General features: G+C 40.5%; 1 protein-coding gene across 6 annotated transcripts in view; it reads left to right on the forward strand.

Moving 5' to 3' along the window:
- Positions 1-16052, forward strand: part of sfswap (splicing factor SWAP) — a 176474-nt gene that overhangs the window by 45372 nt on the left and 115050 nt on the right. For all 6 annotated transcript variants that reach the window (XR_009516562.1, XR_009516563.1, XM_059994587.1 and 3 more), the window contains 2 exons: positions 1216-1347; positions 8989-9082. Coding sequence is in view for 4 of the 6 variants with exons in the window: in XM_059994587.1 (XP_059850570.1) it covers positions 1216-1347; positions 8989-9082 (226 nt within the window). In the remaining 2 variants the exon portion in view is untranslated. The remainder of the gene's footprint in view (positions 1-1215; positions 1348-8988; positions 9083-16052) is intronic.

Below are 16052 nucleotides of genomic sequence, written 5' to 3' on the forward strand. Positions count from 1 at the left end.
CTGCACTGTAACTATAAATAAAATAAAATTAAATTGAATAAAAATGCAATAAACCCATCTTGGTCCGGCTGTCCTTTTCCTCAGTTCACTGATGTATTATTCAGAAAGTATAGCCATCACTGGCAGGGCCAGCATCTATTGTCCATCTCTAATTTGACCAGGTCTGGGTAGGTATAGAGTCAGCCTCCTTAGTGGGTTACATGAAAGAGAAACCAGGTAAGGGTGACCTTACCTGCAGGACTTTAGGGAACCAGAATTTTAAAGGTGGCTGAGCAAGGATGGAGGAGGGATCTAATACAAACATACAAATTGTGAAGGATGTAGCTGAGTAGATAGTAAGAATTTTTTTCCCAGTTATAGAGCTCTTAAGAAGGGAAGAGTAGGTTAAGAATAATCACAAGAGATGCAAGTGCTGGAAGTCCAGAGCAACATGCACAAAATGCTGGAGGAACTCAGTAGGTCAGGCAACATCTATGGAGTTAAACAAATATTTGACTTTTTGGACCGAGATGCTTCAACGAGTATAGAAAGAATGGGGAGGAAGCCAGAATTTAAAAAGAAATGGTTCCCTTGGCTATGACCCTCCAGTTTTTATCCCTTCCCTTCCCCTCACCTTCTCGCCCCAAGAATATTTGGAATCTGGAACAGAGGAGTTGATGGAGGCAGGTGCTCTCATGACATTTAAGTCATTGCCAAGTGAGCACTTAAATCATCAAGAAATGAAAGCTGGTAAATAGGGCTAGTACAGATAAATACTTGATGGTTAGCCTGGATGCAATGGGCCGAAAGTCTCAGTGCCTACTTTTTCTCCTTGCCCTCCTATCACCATCCACTGTGTCCCTCCTCCTTCCCTCTCTCCCTTGATCCACTTTCTTCTCCTATCAGATTGCTCCCTTGCCAGCCCATTACCTTTCCCACCTACCTGGCTTCATCTATCACCTTCTAACTTGTCCTCCTTCCCCTCCCTCCACATCGTTATTTTGTCTTCTTCCCCTTTCCTTTCCAGTCCCAATGAAGGGACTCAGCCTGAAGCATTGACTCTTCATTCCTCTCCGTCGATGCTGCCTGAACTGCTGAGTTTCTCCACATTTGTTGTGGCCTGTTACTCTGGATTTCAATCATCTGCATAATCTCTTGTGTGTATAACACCATGCTATTATGTTGTCACAGTTTTTATTTGCTTATTTGTACAATTTAACTGTCTTGTATTTTCAGTGCTGCAACTGTGGTTCCAGTTATTATCCCTCCTCCCCCTGACATCCAACCAGTTATCGACAAACTGGCAGAGTACGTCGCCAGGAATGGAACAAAGTTCGAATCTAGCGTCAGAGACAAGAATGATACAAGGCAAGTGGAAATAATTTAGTGATTTTATTATGGAATTCTTTATGTTAATTCATTCCATTATAATTTCAGAAAACTGATCTGCAAAATACGTAGTGTTCCATTGATTTATTCTTCTGTGACACATGGACATGATCATGTGGTGGTGTAGTAAAAAAGGGAGCTGAGAATACAGGTCCATAATTCATTGAAATTGGCATCACAGGTCATAAAGAAAGCTTTTGGCATATTGGCCTTCATAAATCAAAGTATTGAATAGAGGAAATGGGATGTTATGTTGAAGTTGTTTAAGACATTGGTAAGGCCTAATTTAGAGTAATGTGTCCAGCTTTGGTCACCACTCTACAGGGAAGGTGCAATTAAAGTTGAAAGTGTGCAGAGACAAATTACAAGGTTGCCAGGTCTGGAGGACCTGAGTTGTAAGGAAAGATTGAATAGGTTAGTAGATGGTGTACATGCAGAAGAGAACCTGCTCTTATAACTGCTGACTGTTGGTGGTCCAATAAAGCTTCTGGTCAGTGGTGCCCCTCAGGATGTTGATAGTGGATGGAGGGGAGTTGAACTATGAACTGTGATTTGTGAGCTTATGACTTGTCTAACTGGTTAACTATGCTCATTAACTGACTTGTTGACCATTTAACTCATGACATTTTGGAATCGATCATTGTCTATGTGGCAGGGGTTCCCAACCTGGGATCTGTGGATCCCTTGGGAGGTAGAGTCATTGAAAAATACAGCACAGAAACAGACATTTTGGCCTATTTAGTCCGTGTTGAACCTTTTAACCTAACATGGTAGGGGTCCATGGCATAAAAAAGATTGGGAACCCCTGGAAGGTGGAAAAGGATTAAAAAAAAATATGGATTTTGAATGTTCATTGAATTGTTAAGAATTTCAGTAATACTGGACTCAATCTTTGGACATTTTGATTTCATATCCTTTGGCTTAGTCTGGAGGCTTCATGTGAAGTGCTGGATGCCTTTATCCACATGTTCTTTATAATGGATAAACTGATTCTGTGACTTGCACCTCTGAATTGTGGGGCAGGTCGCTGGAGGAAAGAGTATTAAAAAGCTGAAGTATTTAAATGGTAATGGGAATATTTTCTAATGTTGAATGGGATAGGGGCAAAGTGTTGAAAGTAGGTTTTCAAATTGAAGTGTGAAATGAACCGGTGGATTCAGATCTAGGTAGCCACGGGAGGCTGGAGGATACTTGACTTGGATCTGAAGTTGTCCTAATTCACTGGGTTTTGAGAATGATTATGTAGGAAGAAATGAGATTGGAAGACAAGAGGATAAATTCAGTCCCATATCATTAAACTACTTAAGGAGCAAATTTGATCTGGATTCCTTGGGTGTGTTTTTTTTTGATTGAGCTTGATTGTACTTTTGTCAGGTGTTGTATTGTGAACAAAGTCACTGGAGAGAAGTTAGTGAATAGTTTATTCAACAAAAATGAGCAGCAGACATCATATTGAGATCCTTTGGGAGGAAGAGGCCTGTTGACCCAATATTATGTGACTCTTTTATATGCTAAATATCACAGAACAATTCTACATTTACCATGTATCTATAATGCTTCCTTTGAATTACATGTAACTTAAACACATCTCCTCCTTCACACCCACACTCCAAACACCCAAAATGAATGTTTTTCTAATTAACTACTGTTCACAGCTCTAGGAACCTCTTGTGCAGAGCTTTTTTTAAAATATAATCTACATTCCACATTTAGGTCTAAAGATTGGTTGTTGAAGCTGATATTTTACTATGCACCCTAAAGTCTAGACTATGCCTGCATTATGCCTCCACTTGTTATCCTGTTTTGAGTGTCCTATGTCAAATGAGATGTTCCCAAGCAACAGCAGCAATTGAAACACTCAACTTAATACCCTTGGGATAGAGAGGAGAGAAACGAGTTTGATTATTTCACAGCCCTCCCACTTGATTACTGGCCAGTGTTTGCTAGCCGTAGTTTGTGATCTAATGTCTATAAAGTTAAGATGGAATGAGAAACGGAAGAAAAATAAACTTTTAGAAGGACCACTGAAGTGCTTCAGGTCATATCTGATCTCTGTAAGTAACCATGCACTCAGGCTGAGCAGGAGGAAGGTGGGGTATAATCTTAAGTGCAATCAATATGCAATGCAGCTTGGCAGTTATTTATATGATGAGATTCTGCAGTATGTTATGTATAAGTGAGATCTATATCAATTATCTGAGTATTTGTATTCTAAGTTTCAGTTACTTGAAATGTGCCAGAGAGGATTTTTTTTTTTAAAGAAGCAAAGTTCACCTAGCACATACACACAAACCTCCCCCCCCTCCCCCCACAGCAAGGTCATGCTGTCTTCTTGTTGCTGCCATCAAGAAGGTAGTACAGAAGCCTCAGCAATCTCACCACCAGGTTCAGGAATAATTACTACCCCTCAATCATCAGGTTCTTGAATCACAGGGGATAACTTCAGCTTGGACAATTGCCAGTCTCCTATACAACCCTGCCCAGGCCTACGCCCTGGAAACCTTCCAAGGCGCAAATCCATGGTCTCATGAGACTAACGGATGCCTATTATTAACTTCACTTTTAAGGACTCCATCTCATGTTCTCGATATTTATTATTATTTCTTTCTTTTTGTATTTTCACACTTAACCAAAGCTGCACACAGTACTCCAAGTTAGGTCTCACCAACGTCTTACACAAAATCAACATAACATCCCATCTCCTGGAGTTAATACTTTGATTTATGAAGGCCAATGTGCCAAAAGCTTTCCTTCCAATCCTATTAACCTGGGATGCCACTTTCAATGAATTATGGACCTATAGTTCTGTACTGTTCGCTGTGTAAGACTTATCCTGGTTGGTCCTATCAAAGTGCAACATCTCACACTTGTCTGCATTAAATTCCATCTGCCCATTTTTTCAGCTGGTCCCCATCCTGCTGCAAGCTGTAATAATCTTCCTGTTGTCCGCTACGCCCCCAATCTTGGTGCCGTGTTCTACTTAAGTTCATAATGGAGATTAATCTATTGATAGATTTAATTCAATATCTTCCACAATCTATTCATTGGGTAGAATTTTGGAAGCAAGATGACTAAATAAGGAACGTAACTAAATGGCAACTTAAACCTTGGGTGTTCTCAAGTAGAACTTTTCCATTGGCTTAGATTCTTGGCATTATGTGAGTGGCCTTCCTTACCTTCCAGTGTAAGGAGGGAGACATAGGAGCAGATTCAAGCCATTCAGTCCACTCTGTCATTCATGCTGGATGTGAGAAAGGAAAGACATGATTGTGGGGGAGACTAGAGTCCAAAAAGATCTTATGCATGATAGATAATGATGTTGGCTTCTACACCTTCATAATTGAACATAAGACCAGAAGATATAGGAGCAGAAGTAGCCCATTTAACCCATCGAGTCTGCTTTGCCAATCCATCATGGCTGATCCATTTTCCCTCTCAGCCCCAATCTCAAGAAGCTGTCAACCTCTGCCTTGAATATACCCAACAACTTGACCTCCACAACTGTCTGTGGCAACAAATTCCACAGATTCACCACTCTCTGACTAAAATTCCTCCTTATCTCTGTTCTAAATAAATGCCCCTCTCTTCTGAAGCTGTATCCTCTGGTCTTAGACTCCCCCACAATAGGTAATCTCCTCTCTCCATCAACACTGTCTAGGTCTTTAGATATATGATAGATCTCAGTGAGATTTCTATCTCCTCCCCCCCGGTTCTCCTAAACTCCAGTGAGTACAGGCCCAGAGACATCAAATGGTCCCCATAGGTTAGCCCTTTCATTCCCAGAATCATTCTCTTGAACCTTCTCTGGACCCTCCAATGCCCAGAAATAAGGCGACAAAAACCAATGCCTTTTAAAGCCTCAGCATTATATCCTTGCTCTTATATTCTTGTTCCCTTGAAATAAATGCTAGCATTGCATTTGCTGAGTAGAGATGTTAATAACCAACGATTGGGTGAGATCCTTCAGACTTAAAAGTAATGGCAGAGGAGTAGGAATTCTGAATTTCTTTTCATACAGTACTAGAATTCTGGACTTCACTTGTAATTGTGGTGATGCAGAAAACGTAATCAAATTTTAAGAAATACAATCAGTAGCCACTTTGTTAGGTAGCACCTGTACCTAGTAAAACGGCCACTGAGTGTATTTTCACAGTCTTCTGCCCATCCACTTCAGGTTTCGATATATTGTGCGTTCAGAGATGCTCTTCTGCACACCACTGCTGTAACACATGGTTATTTGAGTTACTGTCACCTTCCTCTCAGCTTGAACTAATCTGGCCATTCTCTTCTGACTTCTCTCACAAGGCATTTTCACGCACAGAACTGCCACTCACTGGATTTTTTTTTCACTTTTTGCACCATTCTCTGTAAGCTCTAGAGACGGTTGTGTGTGAAAGTCAGTAGTTCCTGAGATACTCAAACTACCTTACCTGGCACCATGGTCAAAGTCATTTAGATCACGTTTCTTCCGCATTCTGACGTTTGAATCAGAGTGACTGAACCTCTTGATCATTTATGCATTGAGTTGCTGCAGCATGATTGGATAATTAGATGTTTGCATTAATGTACAGGTGTACCAAATAAATTGCCCATTGAGTATAAAATACTGTATGCTGTCTGATGTAGAAAGAAAGTGGTATCTAAGAGAATAGCTCTTCCTCGGCTTGGCAGGGAGACAATGGACCGTATCGTATTCATCAGAGTTCTGTTATTTGTTATACCGCAAGTATAAAAAAGCTCCAGCATCGTAGAAATATGACTTGTCAATTGAATCACTTACGTCGGCAATATATTGAATTTTCCCTAATATACTGCCTATAAAATTTATAATAGACTGCATTAAGAAGGAGAACACTGGAATTAACCAGAATTTTTCTTCCTAACTCTTTCCCCTTTCCATTCCCAGATGGAATTCTTTTTTGTCAGTTGTAATTTATCTCTCCAGTTTTGAAGAAAAACAAGCAATGAATCCTGTGATTCTAATAAAATATTAAAACTAGATGTGTGTGTGGTGGGGGAGGGGGTTAAAAGGCCTTGTGTTTACATTTGAGTTTAAAATATGAAATGTTTATTAAAATAGATAGCTCTTCCAGAGATACCAGGAATCTGACTTGTGAAATGCCCGTTATGCTGATGGCGTTTATGTAGCAATGAAGGTCCTCCATTCTCTGGTGGTGGTTAGGACTTCCTTCATCATGCCCAATCTCCCTTTCTGTTTCAGTACTGTCAGTCATGCAAGTCTCAGGTGGAGATTCAGGAATATAGTCACACGCAGATGTAGAAAGATACTTCACTGGTGTTTCAGTAACAATTCTGTTTGACCAGTCAGAGTTGAGCTGAATCTCTGAACCTAGAGAACTGGTGGACCACTCTTAGTCTGGCCTCTACCCTTTGACCTGTTTGGCACAGATGACCCTAGCAAGAGCCAAAGCACAAAGCACTGATTCCAGCCGACATAGCTCCCCAGGTCATTGAGGCATGCAAGCCTCCAAACTATGACAAGGTTGTGGTCCTCTTGGAAGCAGGAATGTGAGATATAATTTTAATTGTTTTGCTGGATTAGTAGCCGTCAGTTTTTTTCCAACCTGAAACAATAATAGTATTTTCCCCCAATATTTCCTAATATTTTCTTCATTTCTTTTTTTAGTCAAATTTTCACCGTCTTTATTTTAATAATTTAGAGATATGAATTAACATCTCAGATAACTTTTATCAAGGTCTCAGACCTTAATTAGCTTCAACAGATTTGAGCTCTCAGATGACTTTTACCAATGTCCCAGACCTTGAATAGTTTGTTAGGGCTATGGCTCGTTCACAGTCATTGTTAGGAAAGGCTAGGTGATGCAAATTTCAAAGCTTTATAAATACCCTGACTCTTCAAACCTTGTTCCAATAATCAGCAGCCATGGGCTCCTTCTAAGCAACTGCCTAGCACTCTGAAAATTAAAATAAGTGATGCCCACAAAGCAGGAGAAGGCTATAAGAAGATAGCAAAGTGTTTTCAGGTAGCCATTTCCTCACTTCGTAATGTAATTAAGAAATGGCAGTTAACAGGAATGGTGGCGGTCAAGTTGAGGTCTGGAAGACCAAGAAAACTTTCCGAGAGAACTGCTCGTAGGATTGCTAGAAAAGCAAATCAAGACTCCCATTTGACTGCAAAAGACCTTCAGGAAGATTTAGCAGACTCTGGAGTGGTGGTACACTGTTCTACTGTGCAGTGATACCTGCACAAATATGACCTTCATGGAAGAATCATCATAAGAAAACCTTTCCTGCGTCCTCACCATGAAATTCAGCATCAGAAGTTTGCAAAGGAACATCTAAACAAGCCTGATGCATTTTGGAAACAAGTCCTGTGGACTGATGAAGTTAAAATAGAACTTTTTGGCCGTAATGAGCAAAGATATGAAGGTATTTTTGGAGAAAAAAGGGTGCAGAATTTCATGAAAAGAACACCTCTCCAACTGTTAAGCACAGGGGTGGATCAATCATCTTTGGGCTTGTGTTGCATCCAGTGGCACGGGGAACATTTCACTGATAGAGGGAAGAATGAATTCAATTAAATACCAGCAAATTCTGGAAGCAAACGTCACACAGTCTGTAAAAAAAAAAGCTGAAGTTGCACAGCAGGATACTGATCCTAAACACACCTCAAAATCCACAATGGACTACCTCAAGAGGCGCAAGCTGCAGGTTTTGCTATGGCCCTCACAGTCTCCCGACCTAAACATCATCGAAAATCTGTGGATAGACCTCAAAAGAGCAGTGCATGCAAGACAGCCCAAGAATCTCACAGAACTAGAACCCTTTTGCAAGGAAGAATGGGTGGAAGTCCCTCAAACAAGAATTGAAAGACTCTTAGCTGGCTACAGGAAGTGTTTACAAGCTGTGATACTTGCCAAAGGGGGTGTTACTAAGTACTGACCATGCAGGGTGCTCAAACTTTTGCTTCGTGCCCTTTTCCTTTTTTGTTATTTTGAAACTGTAAAAGATGGAAATAAAAAAGTAATCTTGCTTAAAATATTAAAGAAATGTGTCATCTTTAACTTTATGCCTTTTGGAAATCAGGTCATCTTTTACTCCCTTAGCTATTCACAGTAACAGAAATTTTGACCGGGTTGCCCAAACTTTTGCATGCCACTGCATTTATGTGTCTCAGAATTTTATGCAATGCCATCTATCACCCTAATAATTAATCCTTTTATTACTGATGATCAATAAGTGTCAGCCTTGCTAGCAGTCTAAAATTTCACGTTTAGTTCGTAGTTACACTATTCCAATTTTGCTTGTATTTGAGCTTCTCTCCTTTTAAAATTGCCTGAATTAAAATTTTAACCCATTAAAATTAAATGCTTTGGAGCAAACTTTTTGTACTGATATATTAGTTTGAATTTGGATTGTACTCTGTGGCAGACTGTTGAGATCTTTACTTGAATCTTTTGGTCACATTTTCATGAGCAAGTGTATAATCATTAGCAAACTGCAGAGGTATCTCCTTGCAGTTTGATTTGATATATTTTGTAGCACTTTATAAGGAGTTATTTTGTGCATAAATGTAGTTTGAAAAGAGTTTTTGTATATTGCCCTCTGTTCTGAGTTTGAACTTGGTCTGTCTTTCAGGTTTGAGTTTCTGCAGCCCTGGCATCAGTACAATGCTTACTATGAGTTCAAAAAGCAATACTTCTCTCAAAAAGAAGGCTACAGTATCCAGCAGGTATGGAGAAAGTGGTTAAAGCACTTGTTTGTTATGTGAAGCTGAAAATAACTTCTATTTGAGTGTTAATAAGAGAGAGGCTTGGGGTGCAGACGATGTTCCGGTGCCAGTGAAGTGTTAGTGACATCATGAAGGATCCCACCCTGCTCAAGTACAGTTTGTCCCACTCTCATCAGGGAGGAGGCTACGTAGCATCCATGCCAAGACCACCAGACTCAAAAACAGTCACTTTCCCCAAGCAGTAAGGCTGATCAACACCTCCACCCACTAACCACCCCTTCACACCTCCAACCACCATTACTTTATCATTTCCTGTCGGAGTCAGCTTATGTGCCTAGTGTCACTTTATGGACATAAAATCAATCAATAGATATAAGGTATCTTATGGATTTATATTTATTGTTTTTTTTAATTATTATTGTGTTTGTTTGCTTTGTGATGCATTGAATCCAGAGTAACAATCATTTTATTCTCCTTACACTATTGTATGGGAAATGAGATTCAAACAATCTGGAGCCTCAAATTTTGGTCCCAGCTTAGCTGAGGAATTTTCAGTCATGTAATTAAATAAATCTGGAAAAAAAAAAGCACGTTTCTGAAAGGGCGACCATCTAACAACTAAATTATCATTAAAAACTAAAAACTAATTATCAACTAAAAAGCCACTTGATTTACTGATGCCTTTCAGGAAAGTAATTGGCAGACCCACACTCAGTAGCCACTTTATTACTTTAATACAACTGCTTGTAAATTCAGCATTGTTGCCAATAATATGCCCTATTATTTGAACACTTATTTCAGTGTTTTCTGTAAATTCATATTGTTGTAATTCTGTGGCAACAACTCAATACATAAAAGCGTGCAGACATGGTCAAGAGGTTCAGTTGTTGTTCAGACCAAATATCAGAGTGGGGAAGAAATGTGATCTAAGTGACTTTTGATTGTGGAATGATTGTTGGTGGCAGGTGAAGTGTTTGAGTATCTCAGAAGCTTCTGATCTCCTGGGATTTTCACTCGTAACAGTCTCTAGATTAGGGTTTCCTAGCCGCCTTTAAGTCATGGACCCTTACCATTAACCAGGGAGTATGGCACCCTGGTTGAGAACTCCTGCTTCAGAGTTTACAGAAAAGGCAGCATGGTAGTGTAGTGGTTATCACAACATTTTACAGTACCAGTGACCCGGGTTCAAATGCCACCACGGCCTGTAAGGAGTTTGTGCATTGGCCCTGTGACTGCAGGGGTTTCCGCTAGGTGCTCCAGTTTCTTTCCACAGTCCAAAAATGTACCAGTTGGCAGGTTAATCGTTAATTGTAAATTGTCCAGCAGCTAGGCTAGGGTCAGAACAGGGAATTGCTGAGTGGCGCAGCTCAATGTATCTCAATAAATAAATTAATTTAAAAAAACTAAAAACAGACAGTAGTTCAGTGGGTGAAATCATCTTGTTAATGAAAGAGGTCAGAGGAGAATGCCCAGACTGGTTCAAGCTGATGGGAAGGCAACAGAACTCAAAATAACCACGTGTTACAACAGTGGTGTGTGGAAGAGTATCTCTGAATGCACATCACGTCAAACCTTGAAGTGGATGGACCACAGCGGCGATAGACCATGAACATACGCTCAATGGCTACTTTATTAGGTACAGAAGCTGTCTTAACAAAATGTCATTGAGTGTATTTGCTGGTTGACCGTGGTGTGGTTAACTTTTAACAACCCTCTGGAATAGCTTAGTGAGCCACACTGTCCAGCATTAGTTTGGATCATCAGAGAAGGTTGACTTCGTGGATAAATAATAATATGTAGCATCTTTCAATATCATTTAGTAACTAGTTTGTTTCAACTTTGTGAATTTACTCAGGATGGTCAGCTATTTATTGGCATACCTTTGTGAAATAATTTTGGGTTTTAAAATTCTGAAATCATCTCAAAAGGAGCAGTGTTATTTTGGGTAAACAGAATGCAGGTCATTTGCCAGTGCAGAAGTCCAAAACAAATTTCAGAATCAGAGTCAAGTTTCAAAGTTCAAAGGAAAATTTATTATCGGAGTGCATGCAACTCTGAGATTCTTTTACCTGTGGGCATACTCAGCAAATCTACAGAACAACAGTAAACAGGATCAATGAAAGAGCAAGAGCATAGAAGACAACAAACTGTTGGAATGTAAACTATAAATAAATAGCAATAAATAATGAGAGCATTAATAACAAGGGAAGGAGTCCTTTAAAGTGAGATAATTGGTTGTGGGAACATCTCACTAAATGAGTGCAATTATCTTCTTTTGTTTAAGAACCTGATGGTTGAGGGTGTTAGCTGTTCTTGAACATGGTAGTACAAGTCCTGAGGTTCTTGTACCTTTTGCCTCATGGCAGCGGCAAGCAGGGCCTGGGTGGTGGGGATCTCTGATGATGGATTGCTTTCCGACAGCAACATTTCATGTAGATGTGCTCAATGGTTGGGAGGGCTTCACTGGGCCAAATCCACTACCTTTTGTAGGACACTCCATTCAAAGGCGTTGATGTTCCCATACTAGGCCGTAATGCAAACAGTCAATACACTCTGCACTACATATTTTTTCAAGGCTTTTGATGACATGCTGAGTCTTCTTAGCCATCTTAGAAGTAGAGGCACTGTTGTGCATTTTTTTTTGTCAATTACATTTATAGGAGGATACAGGACATGTCCTCTTGAGGTAGTGACACCCAGGAACTTAAGTTACTAACATGCACTGTTTTCCCCCCTCCAATCCTGCAGTGAGGCTCATGGACTCCTGCTTTTCCTCTCCAAAAGTTTGCAGTCACTTCCGTGGTCTTGCTGATATTGAGGGAGAGGAGGTTGTTATGATGCCACTCAGCCAAATTTTCAGTCTCCCTCCTGTATGCTTATTTATTGGCATTTATCGTGAATTGTTATCTTTGTTCAGCAGTACAATGCAATATATAAGAGGAATAAACACAATTACTGTGAATATGTATTAACTAGTTAAATTAACTAAGTACTGCAAAGATAGAAATAAAAAAAGTGGCAAGGTAATATTCATGGATTCAATGTCCATTCAGAAATCAGATGGCAGAGGGGAAGAAGCTGTTCCTGAATTGTTGAGTGTGTGCTTTCATGCTTCTGAACCTCCTCCCTGATGGTAGCAATGGGAAGGGGACTTGTCCTGGGTGGTGGAGGTCTTTTAGAGGGACGCCGCCTTTTTGAGGCACTGCTCCCTGAAGATATCCTGGATACTACGGAGGCTGGTGTCCATGTTGGAACTGACTAAGTTGCCAACTCTCTGCAGCTTACTTTGATCCTGTGCAGTGGCCTCCCCAACCACCCCCCCCCCCCCCCCCCACCACCAGACAAGTGATGCAGCCATTTAGAATGCTGTTCAGAGTACATCTGTAGAAGCTTGCGAGTGTCTTTGGTGACAAGCTGAATCTCCTCAGACTCCGAATGAAATATAGCCACTATTATGCTTTCTTCGTAGCTGCATTGATATGTTGGATCCAGGATAGGTCCTCAGAGATATTGACAGCCAGGAACCTGAAGATGCTCACTTTTTCTACTTTTCATCCCTCTGTGAGGACTGGTGTCTTTTACCTCAGCTTACCCTTTCTGAAGTCCACAATCAGTTTTTTGGTCTCATTGATGCCGAGTGCACGGTTGTTGCTGCAACGAACAGTGTGTTTATAGATTTTCACCTTCCTGCTTGGATTTGAGTTGTGCTTGACTGCTTTTTATTGAAATTTATTGCTTTTTATTTATTGGACGCTTCTTTGGTGGCGGAGTGGATTGAATCCAGAAATTTCTGTTATGTTCCATTATACATGAATCTAAGTTCGGCTAGTAACTGTTTATGAATAAAAGGTAATGTAATTGAAAAAGTTGTGTTATCAGCCAAAGCGAGATTTAGCAATTAAAAGGACAGCAAGACCTGTTTGGTTCTAAATAGTGAGCTGAATATTTCTGAAGATGGAACAGAGCTTGGGCTGGGACGCACTAAATAGCTTTAGCTGCATGGCTGATTAGACGCACTGGCTCTAATTTGTTTTCATTGTAACACACAAGAGCGTAATAAATATTAGCACCTGAAATCAGATATGCATAAGGAATATAGATATGGCATTGTGCAGGTCTTTCATTTCACTGGAACTTCTTAAATATTTTGTTACCATAGTGTGAATACTGTTTACCTTCATATCAAGATGTGTATTCACAAATAGAATAGTTTTGTATTGAAAGAGTGGATATAATATCATTGCTTGAAAGATCATACCTCTAATTTCATGCTTGTTGACTGTGAAACCTCGTTGACACTTGTTATGACTGCTGTCATGTCGCAGATCAGCATGAATTCTAAGTTAGTAAATTACACCAACAGGAATATCTACAGCCATGAAATAATTTCACGTTCATGGCAATAGTAACTGTCGAACCCTTACTAGATGGGTATAGTGCAGCCAGAGTGGTTGCAATTCATGCAATGCTTCGCATTGTGATACGTTTCTCAATGTTTCTTCGAGAGGAGACTGTATCCTCATCTCCACACTGAAAATGTACTCCTGCACCATGGTTAAAAACAGTCATAGTATTTACTTTATGCCACAGTATCTCTTCCCATTGAACAGAGCCACACAACCTTTTTTCATGTTCCATGTACTACTGAAATGTGATGACAGATTTTGTCTCTTCCACTCTTTACGGGACTGAGTTCCAGAATCCTTTTGCCATTTGGAAGAAAAATGTTTTGCCTCATCTGCCTTTCTACTGATCACTTTAAATCTGTGCCACTTGGTCTTGCTCATCTGCTAAGGAAAACAGTTCCTTCTTATTTATGCTGTTCAGCTTCCTTTGTAATTTTCTGAACCACACTCCTCCACCTCTTCTTTCCAAAGAAGACAACATGTCATATCCAATTTTCTGCTGTAGCTGCAATATTTCAGTTCCAGTTCTTTGCGCCCTTTCTAACCGCATTCCAATTACTATTGTACACAGTTCTAGCATAACCTACCTGGAGGAAGCAGCAAAGGCTGCGCCTCTGGCACGGAGTCTGGCCCTTTGGCTCAGAAGAGTAGGTAAAGGAAGACGTGGCAGCAGTGATAAGGGACTCTATAGTTGGGGGTCAGACAGGTGATTCTGTTGATGCAGGAAAGAAACATAGATAGAAGTTTGCTTCCCAAGTGCCAGGGTCCAGGATGTTTCTGATCGTGTCCACGATATCCTGAAGTGGGAAGGGGAACAGCCTGAGGTTGTGGTACATATTGGTACCAAAAACCTAGATAGGAAAATGGACAAAAATTAAGAAGGAAGTTGAGAAGCAGGACCTCAAAGATAGTAATCTCAGGATTGCTGCCTATGTCTTGCGACAGTGAGATGGAGGATAAATGCATGGCTGAGGGATTGGAGCAGGGCACAGGGATTCAGATTTCTGGATCATCAGGACGTCTTTTGGGGCAGGTGTGGCCTGTACAAAAAGGACTGGTTGCACTTGAGTCCGAGGGGGACCAGTATCCTGGCGGGGAGGTTTGCTATGGCTACTGGGGAGAGTTGTTGGGGGTGGGAACCATACTGAAGAGATGGAGGAAGGGGCAGTTGGCTCACAAATAGAGAAAGTTTGTAGGCAGTGTGAGAGGGAGGATAGGCAGGTGATAGAGAAGGGATGCAGTCATACTGATGGTTTGAGATGTGTCTATTTTAATGCAAGAAGCATCATGAACAAAGCAGGTGAGTTTAGAGCGTGGATCAGTACTTGGAGTTATGATGTTGTGGCCATTACTGTGACATGGATGACTCAAGGGCAGGAATGGTTACTTAGAGTACCAGGCTTTATATGTTTCAGAAAGGACAGGGAGGGAGGCAAAAGAGGTGGAGGTGTGACACTGCTGATCAGTGATAGTGTCACAACTGCAGAAAAGGAGGAAGTCATGGAGGAATTGTCTACTGAGTCTCTGTGGGTGGAAGTTAGAAACAGGAAGGGGTCAAAAACTCTACTGGGTGTTTTTTTATAGACCACCCAATAGTAACAGGGGCATTGAGAAGCAGACAGGGAGATAGATTCTGGAAAGGTATAATAGGGTTGTTGTGGTGAAAAGGTGGAAAAATTGAAAAGGTTGTGTATTCAACCAAAGTGAGATTTAGCAATTAAGTTAGAGCAAGGGGTTTAGATGGGGTGGGAATTAATGAAATTGATGCCTCATAAAAAGCAAGGGGTTTAGATGGAGTTTGTTAGGTGTGTTCAGGAAGATTTCATGACACAATATGTAGATAAGCCTACAAGAGGAGAGACTGTACTTGATCTGGTTCTGGGAAATAAACCTGGTCAGGTGTCACTGGGAGATCATTTTGAAGATAATGATCATAAATCTACCTCCTTTACCATAGCATTGGAGAGTGATAGGAACAGACAAGTTAGGAAAGCGTTTAATTGGAGTAAGGGGAAATATGAGGCTATCAGGCAGGAACTTGGAAGCATAAATTGGGAACTGATGTCCTCAGGGAAATGTGGCAAATGTTCAGTGGATATTTGATGTTCTGCATAGGTACGTTCCCATGAGACAGGGAAAGGATGGAAGGGTACAGGAACTGTGGTACAAAGGCTGTTGACAATCTAGTCAAGAAGAAAAGAAAAGCTTACAAAAGCTTTAAAAACTAGGTAATGATAAAGATTTAGATTATAAGGTTAGCAGGAAGGAGCTTAAAAATGAAATTCAGAGAGCCAGAAGGAGCCATGAGAGGACCTTGGCGAGCAGGATTAAGGAAAACCCCAAGGCATTCTACAAGTATGTGAAGAGCAATAGGATAAGATGTGAAAGAATAGGACCTATCAAGTGTGACAGTGGAAAAGTGTGTATGCAATTAGAGGAGATAATGAAGATACTTAATGACTACTCTACTTCAATATTCACTATGGAAAAGGACCTTGGTGATTGTAGGAATGACTTAACAGCAGACTGAAAAGCTTGAGCATTATAAACATTAAGAAAGAAGA

Source organism: Hypanus sabinus, chromosome 18 (assembly GCF_030144855.1).
Source record: "Hypanus sabinus isolate sHypSab1 chromosome 18, sHypSab1.hap1, whole genome shotgun sequence".
Classification (NCBI taxonomy): domain Eukaryota; kingdom Metazoa; phylum Chordata; class Chondrichthyes; order Myliobatiformes; family Dasyatidae; genus Hypanus; species Hypanus sabinus.